The 23,778-nt window shown below is 41.7% G+C and overlaps 1 protein-coding gene across 2 annotated transcripts in view; it reads right to left on the minus strand.

The window, feature by feature from the left end:
• bcas3 (BCAS3 microtubule associated cell migration factor) overlaps positions 1–23,778 on the minus strand; it is a 346,365-nt gene that overhangs the window by 316,919 nt on the left and 5,668 nt on the right. For both annotated transcript variants that reach the window (XM_084065509.1, XM_084065508.1), the window contains exons 5-7: positions 21,824–21,930; positions 11,319–11,400; positions 6,457–6,529 (exon numbers count right to left, since the gene is read on the minus strand). In XM_084065509.1, coding sequence (XP_083921635.1) covers positions 6,457–6,529; positions 11,319–11,400; positions 21,824–21,930 — 262 coding nt within the window. The remainder of the gene's footprint in view (positions 1–6,456; positions 6,530–11,318; positions 11,401–21,823; positions 21,931–23,778) is intronic.

The raw sequence follows: 23,778 nt of genomic DNA on the forward strand, positions 1-23,778 counted from the left end.
GATTCCAGACTTTTGGGTACGATGCCAATCCCGATGTTGGAGAGTCTTAGACCAACGATTACCGATGTTTTGAACGATATTTTGCAAAAAAATCAGATCTGGAAATCAATTTGAAAATCTTTTATTTTTTCTGTTTAAGAACATTTAGTTTCTGTTTCTGTTTAAGAACATTTAACTTATATAACTTATAACGTATATATGTTTCAAGAATTTTAAGAGTGTGACAAAAAGACCAGGACCTATTTTTACACACATAACTGCCGATATTTCAGTCTCTATCAGGCTCTAGCTTGTAGTGTGCTGCTGGAATAGCTACAGGGATCATGGTGTTACAGGGGGAAAGAGTACCATGGCCTTGTGCTGGTTTAAAAGCGTCACTTCCCCTAATCCCCTTAATCTGGTGGCTCTTTTTATTCAAACACTCTGTGATTTCCATTTAATACACAATAAAAGGATGGGATACCTCAGGTCTGCACAGTTAACCTGTCGTGAAAATGCACCGAAAAGCAAAGGCTTAGCACCACAATAGGCTTTCGCAACTAAGCCGCTTCGAAAGTGTTGTATGGATTGAGAGGAATTTGTTGCTTGCGACACTGTAATTAATGACCAAGCATTAGGTGACAACGGAACTTATAGCAGCTTTGGATAAAGACAATAAGGCACATGACATTATCTACATGTATGTATTTGGAGGGGTCTGCCTTTGTTCACTGTGGGTATTACTTTCTCCATTCTCTGGTCATTCTGGGGCTGTAAAAAAAACAACTAGATGTTCTATCTATAGTATGCTTGTATAATGGATGGAGGGCAAATCATTGATAATTAGTAGGCTACTGTGTGACTATCCTTTAAAGAGTGTGTTGACTTTTGAGGCTCCAACCATTTAATTGTCTCCACCAGGCCGAAGCCATGGCAGAAACTATGTTTTGCACCCTGTGCATCCGTCCGTCTGCGAGCAGCTAATCTCCGGCACTATTGGCACAGATCGGCCTGTTATAGCTCCACCAGGAGGCCGACTTTTGTAAAAAAAAAAAAAAGAATTGTATACGACTCCTTCAGATTTTGTCCGAAAATCACGCAAATTGGTACACAGTTGCTCTAGTCATGTGATAAACACGGATCTGTCTGATTTTTCATATTCCATCCTGATTGGCTAGGATTGGCTTCCAAAGTTTGCAGGATTGGTCCGTTTTGAACAAAATGCCTCAAATCATGGACGCAGCATGGAATTTCCAAGGATTTTGCACTCATATTCCCACTAGGCCGAGGACGAAATGCCACCCTTTCAATATTGGCCTGTTATAGCAATACCAGCAGGTAGATTTTTGAAAAACAATTTTTTGGAACAAAATGCCTCAATAAAAGGCCTAGAAGGAAATGGCACCCTTTTCACATTGGCCTATTATAGTGCCACCAGGAGGCCACAATAACCTACCTGACCTGGCAGAGACCTGTGCTCCGAGGAGCACTTTTTTCTAGTTTTGTATGAAATAATTACTTTACCACTACTATATGTATTGTAAAAAAAAATATATATCAATATAAATTAAATATATCATTATTTTCTATTAGATACACTTCAAATTTCAGACAAAATTCTCTTTTCAAAGAAAGGTTCTACAAGCTAATCTAAAGGGGCTACACCATGACTTTAAAAAATAATAATAATATTTAATATCATATTGTTTATGTCCCTCAAACGTTTTTCAAAAGGTTTGAGCCTAAATCAAGCCTCAGATATACTCATTCCAACTAACTTCTCTCTGGCTTATAAAGCACTTTCACCTGCAATACCACATTGTCCTGTTTGGTACGGGGCGCTATTGAGCCAGTTTGTATGCATGTTATGTCCTGGTTTTGTGTGGAAAAAGTAAAAAAAAAAAAATAAGAAAAAATTAAAAAAAAACTTTTTATTTTTATTTTATTATTATTATTTTTTGGGTTAGAACTGAAAAACGGGAGGAATTGTTCCCAGACGTGACGTAGGCAGGGGGAACAAATCTGACGGACTGTTTTCAGACCAATTTACATAAAAACCACAGATAGCCTACTGTATGAAAGCCTGCATGCTCGAAGTCGGGTATTTGTTGGAACAGAAGAGAGGTGGGGGAGACACAAAAATGAAGAAAAAGTTAAAATTCATGGTGTATCTCCTTTAAGCAACTCGGGAGGGGAAATGTTTCACTGTATTTGCACTGCAACTGTTAATATTCCTTTTTAAATTTTAAAGTAGAAACATTTAGAAAAAGCTGAATGTTATCTACATTTCTAATATACTGAAAGATCTTAAAAGTGAAATGATCTGCTAACCTAAATTGTTAAAATTGTAATAGGATTTATATGTTGAGGCATAACATGCAAACCTATTAAATAATGGTATTATATTCTATGACGTCAGACTTCTCAGAGTTATCTCAGAGATTGTAAAAATGAATGTCAGTAGTCACCACAGTAGTAATAAATAACTAATTGGGGGTGGTCACTTTATAAAATAAAGTAGAGGTGAATCGGGGGTGACAGCCGCAAAACCGATTCCCAAAGATCAGACACAAGGCTACTGATAGACCGAGCCTTACAAGCTGGAGTATCTAAGGTCGTCATAGTGACCATGACATCAGCCCGAAGTCTCCATGTGTGTCGGGCCGGAACCACCGCAATAACAAATCCAGTAGTAATCTCCACAGTGACAGAGGACTATATTGGTTCAAAGTAAAAAATTGAAAAAAAAAGGAAAAAGACAGGACCACATCCTCTCAGCATCTGGAGATGTTGTGAGGGGGGGGGGGGGGGTTGGAGGTTGGAAATGTCAGGGTCTCCACTGACAGTTCCCTGCCTTCAATCCAATAGACTGGCTCCCAAACCCCGGAGAACAAAAACATGCTTCTTCTTCAGCACTGAACTTTTACCCTAGAAGTGTGTGTGCTCTGAAACACCCACAGACGGTCACATCGCCTCCGCCTTGCCCATATGATTTGCATTCATCTCACAAAGGGCAGCCTTTAAGCTCTGCAGAATTGTAATACCTGCGGACGTAATTAAAACGAAAGAAAATAATAACAACAGTGGGTACGGGTAGGAAACACAAATCCTTTCCAGATATGTGAGGAGACGCACCGGGGCTTGCAATGGCACCAGCATTCTTTGCTAATTCCCAAAGCCTACTGGCACTGGTGCAGAGCGTGAAAGAGATGCATGCATATGTGGCTTTGCTGTCAGGAAAATCACTGGATCCATACATTGTTTGGACTTAACGCATAATCCTTTCCATTGATAAAATTATGTTGAGTGTGCCTGGCTGGAAGTCCACAAGTACAGGGCTTCAGCGCACATGCTTTTTCCCCTTTCTGGTTTTCCTTTAATTTGCAAATCTTGTAATCTAAGCCTAGAGCTGACTGAACCAACTTCTAAACCAGCACGGCTGTAGCGGCCAAGACTCCAATCTGTTTTCCATTTAAGTGTCAGGACGGCATCCTTTTTGGTGGTTGACAAAAGCTGTTATTTCAAAATGATTATATGCTAAAAATTGTGTGAGGACCTTAGTAAGTTTATGAACCAGCCCAATGGAAAGTACTGCGCCGCACCCGGAGGCTTTTTTCCTCCCTGTGTTTGAATGTAGCGTTATTTACCAAACACTTGTGTAGGGGGAAGGCCCAGGCTGTGCCATTCAGCCAGAGGTCAGAGGCTTTCTGCTTTTCAACACGGGGCATGTTTTCAGCATTAGCGCTGAGCACTGTGCCAAACCGTCAAGACCCTGCCTGTCTCTGTTTCATTGAGGACATAGCGAAAGCAGAGACAACGGCCACGCCACGGCGTCAGAGACAGCAGACCCTGGAAAACATACTGGAGGGGAAAGGAAGGTGGTCTCCATCAAAGCCCAGCTGAAGACAGACTTCCTTATTTCATTTCCCGGGGAGGAAATATCAAGTTAAATTCCGTGCTGCTCTGGAAGAGGAGCAGAAGGAAAGGGAGCAGAGAAAGGAGGAGGAGGAGGTGGAAGAGGAGGGAGAAGAAGGGAGGGCATGGGCTGGGTATGGAAGACAGACGCCTTTGGGATCCGTCTCTCTTTCTAGCAGGTCAGGAGTGGTGTTCCCAGTCCAGGCTCTGTGTTTCCCAGGGGACCGTGCATCTGTTTAATGTCCCCTCTTAGCCCCAGCATCTGCCCCTGCTCTCCCCCCTTTCACACCAGCGCCACTAAAGCCTAATTTATACTTCGGCAAACAGCCATGATGTCGCTCAATGGAAATAACAGATTTCCCCCAAATCTGTTTTTCAGTTGAGCTCAACAAAGAATAATTGATTTTCAACTGAAAATCTTTGCAGGAAAAATGTGTGACAAAGTACAACTTAGCCTTAAAGCTCCATTGAGTCCATGTCACTGCCCACTGGCTCAGCTCCAGTTTGAGCGCGTGTGAAGGGTTCATACGCAGGTGAGGGCTGTTCTTTGATGCTTCTTGTTATGAGCAGAAAATTACAGGTCTTCACATGCACTTAATGTGTACCGCATAGTCACAAAGAGTATGTACCCCCCCAGCTCTACTACTACTAAATGTCACGATTATTGGACATTCCATTAGCACATAAGGGGTACTTTAGTTTGAAATGTCCCTCTGTTCTCCAACGAGCCACCACGCACATCTTCAAGTCCACTGAAGAGATCCTACGTCTGAAACTACACGATGTAGGACCCACAGATAACCTCTTATCTCTCACCTGAAACTATGCCATGTAATGCTGAATTCAAAACAGCAGTGTCAGCGATTTTCTACCGCTGCGTTTTTCTGCTGAATGGGTGTGCATAAGATGTCTGGAACACCCACCTCTCCTTTATTTGAACGCCTAGTTCAAGCCTGTTGCTGTCACTCTGCCTTGACGTATACTGCAACCTCAAAAAAGCTGAACTTCTCTCAACTTTGCCGCTCAATATTTTGCAGGTTCGGCCTCCTGACGCAGTGGGTCACTTCTTAACATAGGCAATGCATTGAACCGCACTGCTTTCTCAGAACACGGAATCGGAATGCTGCTGCTGGTGTGAGTTCAGATGTCCTCCTAGTCTCACCTGAAACTATGCCATGTAAGACCCACAAATGAACTCCTAGTCTCACCTGAAACTGTGCCATGTAAGGACCCAACTTGTTTGGCTGTTTTTCTACAGTACAGTACATCTAGCTACCTTGTTAAAGGAGACACACCATGAATTTCACTTTTTTTTTTTGGGGGGGGGGATTTTTTGGGCTCCCCAGTGTCTCTTGTACCCCAAAAAATATATATTTTTTTAACATTCAGTCATTCATTCTCATTTCAGAGATTTTCAGAATGGGCGTGTCTGAACAGGCATTCTCAGAATGGCAATGTTTGCTTACATCACGAAACTTTCTGCCCATGTATTTTGACAGACAGAATTGCTCAGTAGCACCCCTCTGCCCAACAGGACGTTTTGGTATTGCAGCTGAAAGTGCTTTATAAGCCTGAGAGAATTGACTTGGGATGAGTATATCTGAGTGTTGATTTAGGCTCAACCCTTTTGAAAATGGTTTGAGGACATACACCATATGATATTAAATATCAAATATGTTTTTTAAATTCATGGTGTGTATCCTTTAATATACAGCCTGATAAAGGAATGTATTCAGAATCAAGGTGGAACAGTTGTGGAACCCTGAAACACTGGTGGAACATTGGAACAGCAAATAAAAGATAATAAAGATTATTTTTTTATTATTGTTATAAATTGTTAAACTTTTTTATGGATTTAGGCATAATATGCCCCCGCAAGTCAACACGTGAGAGAGTGTGCTTTCCCTGTTTGAATAATAACATCCTACAACTAACGCTTAACCCTCTCGCTTTCTGCTTGTCAAGCATTAATCTTAAAAAAATAAATTAAAAATAATTAAAAATGAATGATAATGGATTTGAAGCAGAATAATGGGAGTTACGCATGCATAGCATTGCTCCATTGTCACCTGCCATATTGAGTAAGAAATCTGCTTTATTAACACACAGTCTGGATCAACCAACTAATAACTGACGAGAGGCCAGCAAAGAAATACAATGACCAGAGCTGATGTAACTGCTATTTAGTGAGTTGCAGGATATATCAAAACTAACCACAAAATAAAAAAATGCATATGATGTACATTACTTTGACTCCGCTACATACATAATCAAACTTGGACCAAATAGTGCTAATGGACTCCATGACTCCAAGGAACAATACCAATGATGTCAATTTCCTTTAATGAGGGAATGCTGTTCTGCAGAAGCACTTTAGGTTCCACTTATAACCATCAGTAAAGAAGGGTAACTATCCGCTGCACATCACTTCCCCTGTCTCAGATATACTGTGAAGAAAGTCATCCACTGCTTACAATCAGCCCATGACAGAAACGCACTCTGAAGGGCCTGTTGTTGACGCAGAGACTGATGTAGGTTGCACTGTGCACTGTGTGTACTCACCCAGAGGACCCCGTGCTCTTGCACACCCCCAGGAGAGGCCTCTTGTCAGCGAAGCTGTCCGTCTTCAGAGGACCTGAGTGGGAAGAAGAGCAGGGGGGAGGGGGAGATGAGAAACGGAACGATAGATCTGCACACAACAAAGAGGGGCATTCTTTTAAAAAGAGGCCAGCGCATGTGAGGCCTCTTGTGTCGCCAACCCACCCACTTCACTTTTAACAGGCAGCCCACTACCGCAGCAGGAAGCGTGTTGATTACATTACAACTACTGCCCTGTAATCAAATTATGGTCACGGAAAATTTTCAATGGATGGAGAAGATTTCTGGGTTTTCTTCCCCCCCTTCTCAAAATCGGGCCTTATTTTTCCTATCAACGCAGAAGGCACACATCCTCGCCGGCCACAATATAATGTCAAGTCCACATGAAGACTTTAGAGGATCAAATGAAATTAGGATGCCAGTGTGTGAGACTTACAGAGAGGAAACTGGAGAAGTTAAGGGGAAAAAAGAATTGTTTGCTGCACGCAAACCCTCTTTCCCCCATGGAATGAAAAAAAAAGGAGTGAAATCATAAAGGATGACATAAAAGACAATAGAGCGAAGGCTAAATGAAATTAAGGAGAAGTAAATGGGGGAGAAATCCCTTCAGAGTTAAAAATGGGTAGAGGATTTTTGTTTGTTAGATCTTTGGGTTTCGGGTGAAATTACAGTATAGTAAAAGCCTAGAGTGCATTAATCAAAACGAGTTGAAACCATGTTGCATCAAGTCGACGGATCTCCTATTTTCCCTAATCTTCTCATTCTTGATGACGGGATGGAGGGGGGCTGTAGGAATGGGGGCTTACATTGAAGAAGATGTTAGCCTTCGGAGGCTTGTAATTTGAGGCTCGACAGTAATCAGCATGAGTTCCTGTGGTGTGGCGTGGGTGCAAATGTGCTGTCCCTCTACTGGCCCCGAGCATCACCCGACTTGTTGCTTTCTTCTGTCTTCATAATTCTGTCATCGGACATCATTACCACGCACGATATTGAATCGTAATATAAATGTGATGGCTGCAACAGGAGACTTCGATTAAAATGACACGTTTAGGAAAATAAAAGTTTTTCTTGGAAGGACATGTGAGATCTGATGCCTGGTGAACTGCGGCATCGTGTGCATTGCTGCTGACATTCAAATGGACATAGTGCGCAGGGTTGGATATTACAGTGAATATGTGTGGGGACATGTTAATGTCATTTATAGCAAGGCCAAGGACACTGAGGAGGACATGCTTGGCTGTCATATATTTTTTCCAGAGTCGTTTTCACAATTAGGTAGCTTGCATCAAGGCAACGTGACGTCATCCGCCCCAAGTGTAGCGTTACGCCTTGCTGACATCCACTGAATGACCACGAGTGCATGAAAAGCTGACGCTCATTAGTTTAGAACCCCATGTCAATGCTTAGTTTGTTGTCAAACAAGGCATCTGGGTGATGCCCCATTTTCCGGAAGAGCTGAGGTTGTTAACTCCACAGAATATGGATAAACTGATTTACTCCCTTTTGGAAAACCACCACTTCCTCCTCTATTCTGGGAAGGAGCGACCCTGACTTATTATAATCAACACCTATTTTCAGGACTTTCCAAATCCGCCCACCCACTAGCTCCCATCGGAGACAATTGGCCTTTTAACTGCTCGCCACAGTGCAACACTGTTTGCGCCCTGGCAGATTGCAATCAGTGTCCTCTCCTCCACTAGTACAATTCATTTTTATTTTCTGCCGAGAGAATTGCTCCCCTCATGTGTCGAGGGGGTGGGGGGTATCTGCTGCTTCTTATTACTGTAGTTTGCTTTCATCCGTTTCCAGGGCCCCTCTCAATGCTGTCATTGTGTGTTGTTGAAATCTGCCAAAGAACCGGAACATGAACAGAGAACAAAAAGCTGATTTTCTCACCAAAAAATGCCACATGCCAGCAGGGTGTTTTTTTGTTGGTGGTGCATTTCACAGTACTGATTGATACCTGCAGTGACACCAAATTCAAACTTCATGCCTGGAGAGGAACTAATTAGCGGAACGAGGAAAATCCAATTGCATCGCTGCTTCAAGGATGTGAATGCTAGAGTTCGTATTAGATAAAACTATGTGTGTGAAAGACAAGAGGGAGAGAGAGAGAAAGAGAGAGAGAAAGAGAGAGAGAAAGATACTTGTGGTGTAAAATTAAAGTGGATAAACAAATTAGGCATGTTGTGTACACAGTAAAATCTTGAGTGTTCATTTAAATCTGAAAAATGAACCCTCAAGTATGAAACCCATGTGCCTCATATGTGCACGACACTATACAGTAAAATACTAGACAGTCTCGTGAGCATATGAGGCATGTGGGTTTCCTACTTCAATTCCACAAAGGTTTTCCCATTTCATTGGGTTTCATTTTCTACGGGTAACATTTGCTCAGACGATGTGTTTTTCTAACCTGACACCGTCAAATGGAAGAAGCTTGCGACACAACTTTGTTTCACAGGCTACTTCCATCTGAGACTCCGTAAGCAGAATCGATGACAGACGGTTTTTCTTTTTTTCAAGCTACTAGGCAGGTGATTGGATGATCCCGCCCCTAGCAGCCGCTGATTGGTTCGAATACTTCTTTGGTTCGAATTATTTTTTTATAACGGCGTGGCTTCCCTGTGGCTCTGTGATGTAATACAATTTCAGCCCAATCCGACTTTCAGTATAGAATTAAAATGTTAAAAAAAAAAGTAAAATGTTTCAAAAAGTAAAGTTAGACAAATATTCAGGAATTTCCTCCCTTGGCCTATTGGCAGTGTGCACAAGAAACTTGGCACCGATAGGTCTACTGTTCTGTGAGTTTTGCCCCGGACGGACGGACGGACGGGGAATTTTGCTGTTTCTAAATTAAAATATATTAGCATGTGGTGATTATAAATTGTATGCGATATTAGAGTACCCATTGTTCCAAAAATACAAAAATGAGTTGAGGCATTTTACTCATATGTTAGGTTTATAGCATACCAAGCAAAAACTCATGCTAGAAAACTAAAGATTTATCCAAAGAGGCCATAAATACAAGCCCGTCTACAAACCACAGACTGTATCAAATATAACATACAGAGCCACCTCCCTGACAGAATGTCCATATTACGTTTTCTAGTGTTATTTATCTCTCATCTTTGTCAGCTCAATTTTCAAGGAATATTCATAAACTCTCAATAAAACCAAATATGAAGAACGACAGGTGCAAATAATGTACTTAACATATTCATCTAAACTCTCTAGATATCTCTAACATTTTATTGAAACTTGACAGGACTCCACGGTGACCCGAGTAGGAGATCTCAGGTCTTAAGAGCTGAGCTGATGTCAGCTGAATCCCGGTGGGAACGCAGCTTGTTGCTAACATGGGGGCTCTGTCTGTGTGGCTAATTCCTCACTGCCCCCCCCCCTCCTCTGTAAGCTCTGATTGAAAATGATTAGATAAAAACCTTGGCTATGTTTTTCACTGGGCTCTTTCTCTTCCTCGCCTAACCTTTAATAAATGCAATTACCCTTCCTAATACAATGGGACCAAGGAGCCAGTTATGATCATGGGGAGATAGAGGGAGGGAGGGAGGGATGGGCGGAGGTGGTGGTGGGCAGAGTGGAACGGGGGGATAAGGGGGTGCAGGGGGAGGATGGGAAAAGAGCTCACTGCAGACAGGGTCCGAATTAGCCAGCTCCGGATATGAGGGAGATGAACTGTGCGAGAGGCAGGAATTTAAAGATGAGACGCTGAAATGAAGAAGAGACACAAAACAACTAACGTGCACAAGTACCGCTGTGAAAAAGTTCAATGTGTCAGGTTTCAGTTCAGTGTCTGAATGAAAGCGAAGCAGAAAGAGATAGCAGATCGGAGGAAGGGAGAGTGAGTGTTTCAGTGGAGTCTTGGCAGGAGGAAGCCTCTTCCCTTCAAGGCAGGCTGTGGCCAGCTGAGGCCTGGCCAACGCTAATGTTAAAAGACTGTCTTTAACATCAGGATGAGAGAGAGCGCGGTGGAAAAGACGGCCTTGTGACTACAGAGAAACATGGAGTATGTAAGTCTTTCATTTCACTGTGATAGATCACCCCCAGAAGAAAAGACTAAAAACACCAAAAAAAAACAGAACTGCATTAGCAACTAGCCACACAAAACTTCATTTTATGTGCTTGTCCTTGAATAGAGAACAAAAATGCGAGTTTGGTCTGACATTCTTTTTTTAACTCCAGGGCAAGAAGATTCATGATTCCGATAAAAAAGAAAAAAAAAAAGACTAACGTCAGATGAAAAAGCTTGAAAGGCAAAATGTGCTCCAAAGTGCACAAATCCAACTATGCCACATTCATTTCCACCACTTTTGCAGATTCTAGGATGAATATAGTAGGAAAACAGCCAAGGGAGCATTGTGTCCATGTGTGTGTGTGTTGCGCTGACACAAGGCAAAAACAGCTAAGCTTTTCTCTACGTTCTGACATGACAGCGTCTTGGGATGGCCGTCTGGCCGTCTTCACACAGCATGTCACACACAATACGCATCACAGGGAAAAAAACTCTCCAATGTGAGCCTGTAACATCTGCAAAAACAAGTAGGTTCCTTAAAAAGCGAATCAGTAACCTGCTCTGTCAAAGGGAGTATGGATAATTATGAGGGGTTTCAGTTGCAATGGGTTGTGAATCATCACTCAGATTTGGAAACATTAGATCCTATGTGGCTCAAATTCAATGTTAACAGATACAGCTGGCCGTGTGTGTGCGTGTGTGCGTGTGTGTGTGTGTGTGTGTGTGTGTGTGTGTGTGTGTGTGTGTGTGTGTGTGTGTGTGTGTGTGTGTGTGTGTGTGGTAGGATACTCACTGATATGCGGTGCAGGAAGTATGCGTGCAGCTCTGACTGGTCCGTGGCGGACAGAGAACAACTCCTGGGCCTCTCCAGCAAGCTAGTGGACAGAACCACAGTTAATGACCATTCACAAACTCAAAGACTCATTTAAGGTCCAATTAAGAAAATCAGCTCTTAGGTTTAGGGGTGTAATGTACACAGCCGAACCGTAAACGTCTTGGTTCGGTCCACATGTGAACTGTGATTTAATTCCTTGAATGTTAACATGGCAGGTGAACATGGTGAGTGCAAAATAATTTGAAAACCCTCCATCATCTTACAAGTTTCCAGTTTAGGAGCAATATGCTGAAGCTTCCCTGTTAATTATGACGATGATGGGAAAAGTGTTGACAAAACAGTCACGTAATCATGTGTTCCATATCAAAATAGGAGCACAGCAGGCCATTTGAAGTGAAGCATTTACCCGTGGCTTCTCCACAGTCTATTGGCTAAGATAATGGGCTAATGCAGGTGGCGGCTGCCTTTAATGATCAATGAAAGGGGGAAAAAGTACCTTGGGCACAAAGTACTTTAGTGACCTAGGCTACAGTATAACTAAAATGTAATAATATAATTGTATGAATGCAATAATTAATTTGAACAGATTACTACAACTATAACTATTATTTGGATAAATAAAAACATCATTTTAGGAAAAAGTGATCAGCCTGGTTTGTTGAACACTGTAGCCAGGAAGGCAGCCTCTCGGTGCAGAATCAGATCGCACTCAAGCAATTAACTGCACTTAAATTTTCGTATTATTTTGGTATTTGATCATTAGTTATGCTCCTTTTGCTGTTCCTTATGTTTTCATTATGGGCCAACATAGGCTGTTTCTTACTTTACAAAATAAAGAATGCGGAAAATAATTTTATAAGTGGTTTCTCTGCTGTACCAAAAATGTATCTAACGGTGACCTAAAACCATAATAAGTTCTGAACCATGAACTTTGTGAACAACAAAATGCACAGTAGAATTCTCAGTGTTAATTCAAATCTGAGCGTGTAAACATTTACCCAAATGAGTTAAATGACATTTGGGTTTTGCTGCGTGTCAAGCAATGTGTCTCTATCCACATACAACTAAATGAAAGAAAATTAAAATAGATGTGCAAGCAACTTCAACTAGGATAAAAAGGTGACAGGAAACTAGTGTTCGAAACTAGAACTTTCTTTTTTTGTATATAAAAAAATAAATTGTATTTAATTAAAATAATTACTCAGTGTTTATGGAACACAGTGGCGTAAGTGCTTGCCTTTTCTTAAAAATATGTAAATAATGTCAACAATATAATAATGATAATAATAATCTTTAAAAATTGCAGATCTACAAGCTTACAATGCATCACAATGTAGTGGATGTGCTATTTTCGCTTAATGGTTAATGCCAGGTGTAAACATGGCCAAAAAGACAGCACAGAGGAGTGACATCTTCTCCCCCTCTATGCAGCAGGGACAGAGATCACACAAACCGATTGTAAACCTCAAGTTCAAACCACCAGACATCATGCAGCTTCCAAGCCACATCAGCTCCACAAACTACAGACAGACAATGCACCCACAGTATCAAAACCACATTCATTTGGTCTGACGGCTTGCAAGTAAAGTGTGAAACTGCCATGGACGATATTATCCCAGGGAGGCGTCAGCAGAATGATAAAAGCCTGGACGGAGGATAAAAAAGAGGTTTTATTGTTTGTGAATGAAATGGAACGTTGTCTGGTAAAGGTGGCGGCATTGTGGGGTTTTCAGACAATACTCTGTGAGCCAATACTTTTGAAAGCAACATTAAAAAAGCGGGGTTGTTTTGAGGGCAGATTATCTCACAGACAGCCAACTGTATGAGGCGTGTGAACAAATCCATAAAAACGGAGACAGGGGACAAGCAACACTGTGTTTCTGACTACTGAGTTCATCAGCCATTCTGGTGCAACATTTAGATGCAGAGAAGGGACTTGTGCATCTTAATATCTACAATAGTTGACCAATAGCCAGTTAGTCAAATATTGAGATTTTGTATTTTATTATTATATTATTATTATTTAGTTTGTAATTATATTTCAAATGGGTCTGACATAGTTTTTCTTAACACCTTAGATTAAGGTAACTATCAACTACATACAGTATATGTCCACAGTATTATATTTATTGCCAGAGGATCTTCGGCAAAGAATGTCGCGTGACACAAGAGTGTGATCCATGCCTGCTGGCCACAGCAAATTACTGTGTCTGTTATGTCTACAACATGGATTAAAGCGAGAAAAATGTTCATGACTGAAAAAGGAAAGGGGTCCTCCCACAGGACATGTTGGGGTTTTGAGAGCTCATTTCATTGGTGTGGTAATGCTGCTGTAAGAGCGGAAATACAACTAGCAAAGAGGCAATGTTTGAGAATCAATCTGTAGTAATAATGAATTCAATTATTCAACTAAATAAGAGCTTAAACTGCATAACAATGACAAATAAACAATACGTATTAGTCCATGGGCCAAGATCCCATATTTAACAAATCGGTACCATCTGGGTGGGCAGATTCTAGTTGTGATTATTTTTATTGCAATATATCCCTAGATTATGTTTTTATATGATAGACCTTGCTGACTGGTAGCTTATGTGTCATTCAAAAAAGGGAAAGCCCCTACCCTGGAAATCATCTTTATTTCATTATATCCTCTCCTGGGGTGTGTCTGCATTACTGGCAACCCATAGATACTTGTTATAAGCTCCTATATCATGTTCGAAGTCATTTGCCGCCACTGGTAGATTTTCAGGTTTAAATCATTGCAATGTATTTTCCAATTAACTCATTCAGTGCCATTGACGTGTTTGACGTGTTTTTCCCCATAGGCCCTGGGTGCCAATGACGTGTTTGACGTGTTTTTGAAAAAAAATTATATATATATTTAAATGTAATATATTTTTTTACACAGAACCAGGAGATAACGTGATCCGAAGATTTACTGCTCCATTGACTTGCTGTTTAAAGTATTTGGGAAAAATCCTGTATCTCGGCTTCTGTGTTTTACTATGTATTTTTGGCGAGACATGCTATTTTCAACGGCGTATAACAAGCGAACGGGAGGTCGCTATGACTTTTTTTTCTTTCATAGAAGCACAGTGAAACCCTCCGTGATTAGAAACCATCAGGGGATCGATCATACTGGATATAAATATTCTGTGACTACTTGAAAAGGTAAGAAATTCGAGAAAAAGAAGGTATATATTGCATTGTAAACATACTTATAATGCATTATAATTGGATTACAACATTGTATAATTATACAAACTCAATGGAGGCCGAGACTCAATTAAGGCACATTGTGTGGCCTTAATCGAGCAATTTGACCTGCTGTGATACACAGTTGTCTAAAACGTTTGATTTTGAATGATGTATGACGAAGATTTTTTACTGAGTGTGTGTGTGTGTGTGTGTGTGTGTGTGTGTGTGTGTGTGTGTGTGTGTGTGTGTGTGTGTGTGTGTGTGTGTGTGTGTGTGTGTGTGTGTGTGTGTGAGACAGAGTTTTCATTCTACTGGGTAGAGTCTTACCTATTAATTTTGGTCAAAATGGTGGTCACTTTTGACCAGGAACAGAACAAGGTGAATAAACCACTCACATTTCAACAGTGGGGACAAAATCATTAGGTCTTGACTTGAGGCAATAGGATGAAAAACACAATAATTAGGATTTGGGAAAGTTGTAAACTTGAAGTACCCGAACCCTCTTGGGTGCATACAAGGTGCAACATCCAGCTGCCTTCTCTAGAACCTTGAATCAAAGTAGAACAGAATCAGAAAACTGAAAGACGTTGGCTTCAGAGAGAGTCCAGGTAGACTTGGAACAGCTCTATGATGAGGGTGAATGAGGAATTCTCAAAACGCTCTGTGAGTGACGCCTGATGGACATCATGTTGGAAGCCGTAAAATGCTCCTCAGGGCTTCTTCCAGGAGGAGAACATCTGTAGTATGTTTGCCCTTTAGCCAGAGAAGGAAGCCTTTCCAGTTAAGCCTCATCAATGCTTTGTAGACAAGCATGTGCTGCTAGCTAATCTGTTGTACTTTCACATCAGCTACTGACCCTTCCGCAATAACACAAGACTCCACACAGAGTCTTGTCTGGAGCATCTTGGACTCATTTCCCTAGTATGGAAAGTACATTGCAAATGGTGTGGAACTCCACCATCCTGATGACAGTGTTTTTTTTTTAACTTGTCATACTATTTCAGATTATTTCTGTTACCTTGACGTATAATGCACAGTCAAACACGCAGCTGATTGTCTTAAAAAAGATTTAATTTCAAAACAACACAATGTGTAAGTACTGTATGCAGATTCAAACACATCGCTTGTATTACCTTTATAAATGTTTTAGTTGCCTTAGATTACAGATTAAATATTATATTGTGTGCTTTTTGGAAATAATGAATACGCTAATAGGAGGAAATAACAAAATGTCCAATAAATATGAAAGCTATTAACTTACTTGTATTGATCCTATAAGCAATTTAATATAGGTGAGGTTTTGCCCTACTCAAATGGTACCGATATCTGGTCTGCCCCATGGACTATATTTGAACGTGTGTGTGTGTGTGTGTGTGTGTGTGTGTGTGTGTGTGTGTGTGTGTGTGTGTGTGTGTGTGTGTGTGTGTGTGTGTGTGTGTGTGTGTGTGAGAGAGAGAGAGAGAGAATCGAACCAGAATATTTAGCAGCCTATCATTATTCGGATTAGTGGACTCATCTGTGTGAGGGAAAGCATTTAGGAGCTTTCCCGAAAGCTGCCTTTGCAGTAGAGTGGTGCAGGGATCCGACTACAGAAATATTATTTCTGTAGTCGGAAGCAGGAAGCTAGCAGCTTCCTGGTTCTCTTGACAAAAGTCAATGGGATTTTTTGCACTGGATTTTCATTATTGCTGAAAATAAGCTCTAGGGCAGAGAAAAGTTCATGATACTTACACGTTTTGATCCGCAAGATAATCTTCACAAAAAAGACCCATTTTATGATTTTTAGCTTAAGCGTAATCACCAGAAGTAAAACGCTGGTTATCAGGAGATCCCTGATGTCATCAGTATATGCCCATATACGGGTACAGTATGTCAGTCGGACGTTTTTTCCGAGATATGTGGGGGACAGACTGATAGACTGAGCTTTTGTGCATTTATAGATATAGATATCCCGACTAGTCGACTTTGAAAAAGGTTACTTTTGCATTTCCCTATTTGATATGAGATAACACACAAAAGTTATGTTTACCGAGCAGCAGCTCCACTGTAGTCATTGGGGTAAGGGACATCATGCTTTGTGGGGTAACTGGGTTTATACTGTTTCTATTAGGGGTGCCGGGGTAAACAATACATCAACATGCAGGTATACTTAATTATGTCAGTCATAAAGTACCGATGGCATTATCATAGATAAACTTGAGATGGGCTGGAAAGCTAGGACTCCACATGGTCACGTCAGACAATGGGGGGGGCTAGGACAAAGAACGATTTGTTCACACTGTAAGAAAAATAATCTATTCCAACTGCGTGGAATCGGCTTTTGATGGAGACGGCGACAGAGGAAGGGGTACGAGGGAGGGTTGGCGGTTGACGTACCAGCCAAACCGCAAAGTAAAAGCTACCAAGCACAGAATAAAGGTCCCAGTGGCATTGCAATGCAAACGAGCTGCCTACTCTCTCTCTGTGACACAGCCAACAGGGCAGAGAGAGAGCGAGGGGGGGTTGAGGGGGGGGGGGGGGGGGGGGTAATGCCAAGCAGGCAGCAGAGCTGTCCAGGACAGAGAGACAAACTGATAATGTCTCCGTCCGACTTGAACAGAAAGAAGCACTGTGAGCAATCATGAGTGCTGCCAAGAGATATTAAATCACTTAACATCCACATCTTTCCTTGATCAAAATATCCAGTGAGAACTAAGATTCGACGCTGAATCCATCGTACACATTTGCTGCAAGCAAACAAACAGGTTTTATTGTTTCCGTGGCTCAAGTACCTGTACTACTGATATTTCACCAGAACCAAGTTCACACCAGGTCGTTTGAACAGGATTTAAATAACCTTATGAAGTTGACACTAACGGAAACGGTTGCTCCATCAGGGAGGAGTTTAAAGGTCTTTACAACAGTAGAAAATATAGCCATAAAGCCGTTTAATGGATGCCTGTGTCTCTCTCCGCCTGGCTTTAGGTCTGAGAATCAAGCCAGGATGTTAGGTCAATGGCCTGCGTGATTCTCTGGTATGTGTAATAGTGCATTGTGTTAAGCACTGAATGCCCCACTTTTGTCATTCTTTTTTGCGTTAAATTACAGTGAAACATGCATTATCACATTACCAGTGCTCTAATCTGCGTGTTTTAAGTCCATAAACCCATCTGACGGGATGATCGCTCTTTTGTGCAATTAGTAGCCTTTTCAAAGTGGCGGATTTGGAGGCATGTTTTTTATTAAAAGTGCTCCGGCTCCAGCGGTGGCAGATTAACAAGAGTATTGCACACAGTGACAGGTTAAAGAAACGCCACAACCCGGAATAAACTGGAGAGTGGAATTCCTATACAGACAAATGGAGCTGGTGCATGAGGGAATAATGGAATTTAGCAGATTGAAACAAACAGAGAGGGGGGATGGGCGTTGGTGAGGTTAATGCGTCCAGTTATTGTACATTACCCAGTCGCTCATCCTGCCCTTACAAGGCTCTGTGTGACATCAACAGCCATCAACAACCTTCCCACCATTACATTAGTGTCCCATTGTATGCAATATGCCAAATTGCTTTCTTTGTATTCATTTTATTCATTTCAATTTGTGCGTCGGATGTTTTTGTGTAATCGCAGTGTCTGCTGTTGTGTTTTAATCTCTCTCTGATGTTAATGCTCTAAGCTGTGAACCACTGATATCTGGGCCATATTCACAAGTGAGTACACGCACAGACACACACACACACGTGGGACACACAGCTGGGCATATTGGGGTGGATAGATGGAGAGGGTCAACTACTTAGGCGACAGCAGAAAGTGCTTTTCAGGATCCTAAAATAACAGGTGCTTACGCAAATGCCGTTGATTGCACTGACTTCTTTTTTTAACTTTTTTTCCCGCGGACTTTAGTTTTTTGTGTTTTTCTCGCACCTTAACTAACGTCCATGTTATCACGTACAGTATACATCTGCAGCTATGCTCGCGCACCGTTATATCTATCCTCAGGTACTATGTGGAAATATGTAGATAATTTGTTTGTTTTCTTTGATTGATCTCTCTTCCCCTTGCCCCCCCCCCCCCTTCTTCTTCTTCCCTTTCTTTTTTTCTTATATGGAAATAACAAAACGATAAAACATTACACAAACACTAATTTCACCCCCTTTTTTTTTACTTCTGTAAACCTGTGATGTGACAATAAAGCTGATTTGGGATTTGGGATTTGGATTCGGGATTCCATTAAAAGGCACAGCAGAAAGGATGTGCGTTGGAGACGATTCTAGCTATTGAGCTGCAAAGACAGACAGTTATAACTCCACACACTGGAGGCAGACAAAACGTGCGCATGTGTCTGTACATGTGCGTGCTTGTGTATCAGAGAGACCCGACTTGATATATCGTCGCCCCCTTATCTGGGACTGTTCTAGTCGCCACCACCAGGCTCAGCCAGACACCTCGCTTCAAAGCAGGTCGTTTCCTCACAACACCTCTTCAGACAAACAATTAGCCCCTCACAGTCTGCCTCTTATCAGCCTGTGGCGGACGGCACCTCTCCGGTCGCAGATTCCTGTCTGAGGGGACCGTAATCTATGGTGGTCACACACAAAGTGGCTAAACACACCCCACACACACACACACACACACACACACACACACACACATACCTCAACAACTCTCTCTCTCTCAGTTCCTTCATCAGAGGAGAGAGTGAGAGTGAGAGTGTGTGTGTGTGTGTGTGTGTGTGTGTGTGTGTGTGTGTGTGTGTGTGTGTGTGTGTGTGTGTGTGTGTGTGTGTGTGTGAGCGCACACTCATTCCTGCTTCTCTGGGCCATTACGGAGGGTGTTGGCTTAGCGTCTGTCACAAACACTTCACAGCCACTCAAGAGGCAGCGACCGAGGCACTTTCAACGCTTACTTAAAGCCCTGTGAAAAAACATGCCCCAGAATCATCCTGTAAACTTCCAAAACTCAAAAGGAAAACAAAGCGAGGGAGGAGAGGCGCGCGATAAGAGGCAGGCCTGATGAGGGGGAACCGACGGTGTCAGGTCCAACTGGAGCTGAAATGGAGTGGAACAACGGAGTCCCACAAGGTGTTTCACCATCAAGTACAACTCCCTGCTTTCCCTTAACGATTGCAGTATAAAAACCACAGGCTGGAGACTCGATTGTTCACTGCCACATCGCAGTGAGGAGACAGCTTCTGTGTGTTCAATAAGTGTGCGTGTGAGCCGTGCACATCAGGGGAAAATAGTGTGTCTGTTCCCCCGCGGCCGGTGGATGTTTATAAAGCGACTGATTAAGGACGTTGGTGTGTTTAGATCTCACAGGATGTATGTGAAGTTTGCATGTTTTGGTGACAGGCCCTACATGAAAGGCGATACTCTGCCAGTGAGGCCTCCACAGCGTTGTGGGTTATTCGTTAAGTCACCCAACTGACAAAATCCTCTAATGATTTTCCAGGGCCGACTGAAAAAAAGGAACGCCAAAATTATATATCTGTCCCATGCTTCCTGGAAAATGGCTTTGAGGGTAAAAAATTGGCCCGGTCATAAGAACATCTTTCAAGAACATGCATTTCAGCACAGGAGGTTGCGATAATAAATAGAGCATTGAAGGAAATGGTTATTTTATAAAGTGATTAATTTTTCTTCTTTGGGGGAGGGGGGGGGGGGGGGGGATTCGTTTTATATTTCATTTGTTCCGTCTGTTAAACATATGACCCATGACTGACAGAGGTCACACCAAACTAAATGCTATCCCTCGCGCATTAAAAGGCCTCCATCTTGTGGCCACGTTTGACTGCTCAGTGACAGGGGAAGTACAGCAGAGGGACTGTGGCAGTGGCCCGACTGTCATTTTCTCAAGTATCGACATATTACTGTGGAATGAATGTTTGAGTTTTTAACTTACCGAGTCATGGTGTGTTTTCGTGTGTTCGTGTGTTCGTGTGTGTGTGTGTGTGTGTGTGTGTGTGTGTGTGTGTGTGTGTGTGTGTGTGTTTTCGTGTTTGTGTGTGTCCATGCTGCTATTTATATTGTTAATCTCTGTAGGTAATACATTACCAGCTGTACATATCAACAAGACTTAATAAAACAAAATATATTTGGAGTAACTAGGCAGTGGTTACTTTGTGTGAATTTGATGGACAGAAAACAATGCTGTGCTCACCAACAAATCACAGAATCTCTTGTGTCTCGTCTTACCGTTTCCTGTTTTGGTTCATAAATATATTTTGTCTATGTTTGATGTTTAACAGAGCTTGTCCTGCAATTCATTTTCACATCACCAAGGCCTATGAAAAGGAAAACTTCCAACTTGCCTTGCTTTCTGAACCTACTTATTACCAGCTGAATACTGGTCACACATGTACATATCCTGGTCAACAGTGACACCCAATGGACATTAATATTTACTGTAAGATTACAAAATCAAAAGGTCACAAGAAGGGACACATGGCGAGAAGAGTTGAGGTGTAGGCTGAACAGATACGTTTTCAGACTGTGGCAGAAAATAGGGAGTGAGTCTGCAGTTGTAACTGCAAGGGGGAGCAACCCCAAAACCACTTTTGGGGAGTTTTTTGCAAGGATCTTTAAAACTGTAAATACACTATTACAGTGTGTCTGGGTGTTCAGTCGGTAGAGAACTCGCCTTTGGACCACAAGGTTCTGATTTCGAACCTGGGCACCACCAACTCAGCATAGAGTAGCACGCGTACGGCTTGGTGGTAACTACGGTAAGTTGTGCAATAAGTACCGGGAGCAGATGGTAAGTATTGCAGTCCATCTCAGCAATCCATCTCCCAGGGGATCTTGCACATTTAAAAGGGGATAGACAGCACCGTTGTTCTCAGCTGATACCGACAATAAGCCACTCCGACCGACTTATTCCTACTGCTAATACAGTGTAGTGACAATCTACTCAACTGTGCAGTGATTTAGAGTTTTTGAGCGAAGATGTGTACTTCCGTAACTATGGGTCGTGACACCAAATGGGGTTGCGAGAAGGTGAAGGTCATTGCCAACTGATAAAAAAAAGAGTCTATTTTGTTTAGTTTTTTAAATCTAAAAATAAATTATAAGAAACAGCATATCCTGTGAATTCATTTTATTTGTTTTATAGCTTTACTTTGCTTCATTACGGTTAGCTGACAATGCATTGCGACGGACAGGGTACAGTATAGACCCCTTTGGGACCCTGGTCGGTTTAAATGGTCATGGACACATGTCCAGCTATTAGGTGGCATTTGGACCACTCACCACTCAATGCTACAAGCAGGTTTATGTTATCACTCACCGATATGCTCCAGATCTGCATCCCATCTGTGTAGCCAATCAGCAGGCAGAGTGGGGGGTCTGCGGTGCCTCCATGCATCTCCATGAACTCTGGGTTCCGAGCTGTGTCTGCGTTTACAGGGAGGTAGGTGTTAAATGATTAACCACATGAACCCTAGCGTCCCTATTCTGGGCATGTCATAATAGGCAAACATACAGTGAAAATAGGAGATCTACATGCATTGTGAGGGTGTAGATCTGCTATTTTCGGTGAAGAGATTTTGTGTAAAAGGGAAAAAAGCAGGGGGCCAAGAATAGAACCCTGTGGGACCCCGGACAAGTAAATGGGGTTTAAAGGACAACTTTGTTTTTTTACAACCAAGGTTTATGTTTTAGCTTGTATTTAAAGTAAATAAAAGACGAGTGTTACATTTTTTTCATTTACTGCTTTCTATAGTTTTAGCAATTTTCGCGATCTTTTTTACAGTGGGCGGGGGCAGTCGGGCAGGTGGCTAAATATGTCTTTTTTATACAATAAAAAAGGTCCTGTGGTCTTTGATGGCCAGATGTGAGTTATTGGGGGCTAGAAGAGCTACTGTAAATAATAATAAAGAAATCGCCGGGTTATTGTGTAAAAAAATACATATTTAGCCACCTGCCCGGTCCACTGTAAAAAAGATCGCGAAAATTGCTAAAACTATAGAAAGTAAAAAACACAAATCTTTTACTTTAATGACAAGCTAAAACATAAACCTTGGTTGTAAAAAAACAAAGTTGTCCTTTAAGTGGTTACCGGTAATCTTTTGATCAACAAACATTTATTAATTACATTTTCAATTGAATTGTTATTAAAATAATTGATTTAGTAATGCATCTTGTAAACATTTCTAATATGTGCTATTCATAATCAAAATATGAATCCTTGCCTTTGTTCCATATTATAAAAGAAGTCTGGCTCAATATAACTTGTGATGAGTATTTAAGGAAAATGTACTTTATTTACTTTATTATGTAATTAATAACATAGATTAATACAATTTAAATGTGTAAATGTTTTTCAACAGATGAAACTGTGAATATGAAAAAAGCATGGGTGCCACAGTCTGCTAGGGGGAAAGAATTCAATCACAAAGTGGAATTAAGGTAAAAATAGCAACTTGGAAACAGCAATAACAACAACATGGTAGTCATGTGTGATCAATTCATTTCAAAAATATATTCAAGAAGAGGGAACATCAGTGGCAGATGTAGCCTTTGGTGTCAGTCTCTGCCTGTTGGGGTTACACGTGTGCAAGATGCTTATTCCATTCCTCCACTTCACACATATCACACCATCTATCAGCGCCCCCTGGCTTACAAGAAGAGGAGTGGAGCCTTCAGATAACCACACTGCTTAAAGTATTCCCCTACTTAATTCCTCAGTTCCTTGCCTAACACTATGCATTTGATTGTCTGTGCATTTTCTTGTGCACAAGGTGCATGTTAGGAAGTAAAGCTTTGAAACGTGAACTGATATGGCGTAATTGTCTGACACACACAAGAACCAGAGACGTAAACAAAGTTCTAGCAGCCTTGTAAAGTCAACAGTTGTCAGGCTGAAGTAGAGATTACACACACACACACACACACACACACACACACACACACACACACACACACACACACACACACACACACACACACACACACACACACACACACACACACACACACACACACACACACACACACACACACACACACACACACACACACACTCTCTCTCTCTCTCTGGAATAGGGCAAGACTTTGAGAAATGAACCATCAAATGGTTGACAAACAGCAGCCAAACACCCTTCATGTCACATTTAAAGAGACTGGTTGTGTCATAATACTGTTCCTTTCCAGGGATATCTTGGGGAGGTGCCAAATTTTCAACATGATGTGTAATTTTGCTCCAGGAACAAATCAAGTGTATCCAAAGTCAAAGATAGTGTA

The sequence above is a fragment of the Gymnoscopelus microlampas genome, assembly GCF_963454915.1.
Source record: "Gymnoscopelus microlampas genome assembly, chromosome: 8".
Lineage (NCBI taxonomy): Eukaryota > Metazoa > Chordata > Actinopteri > Myctophiformes > Myctophidae > Gymnoscopelus > Gymnoscopelus microlampas.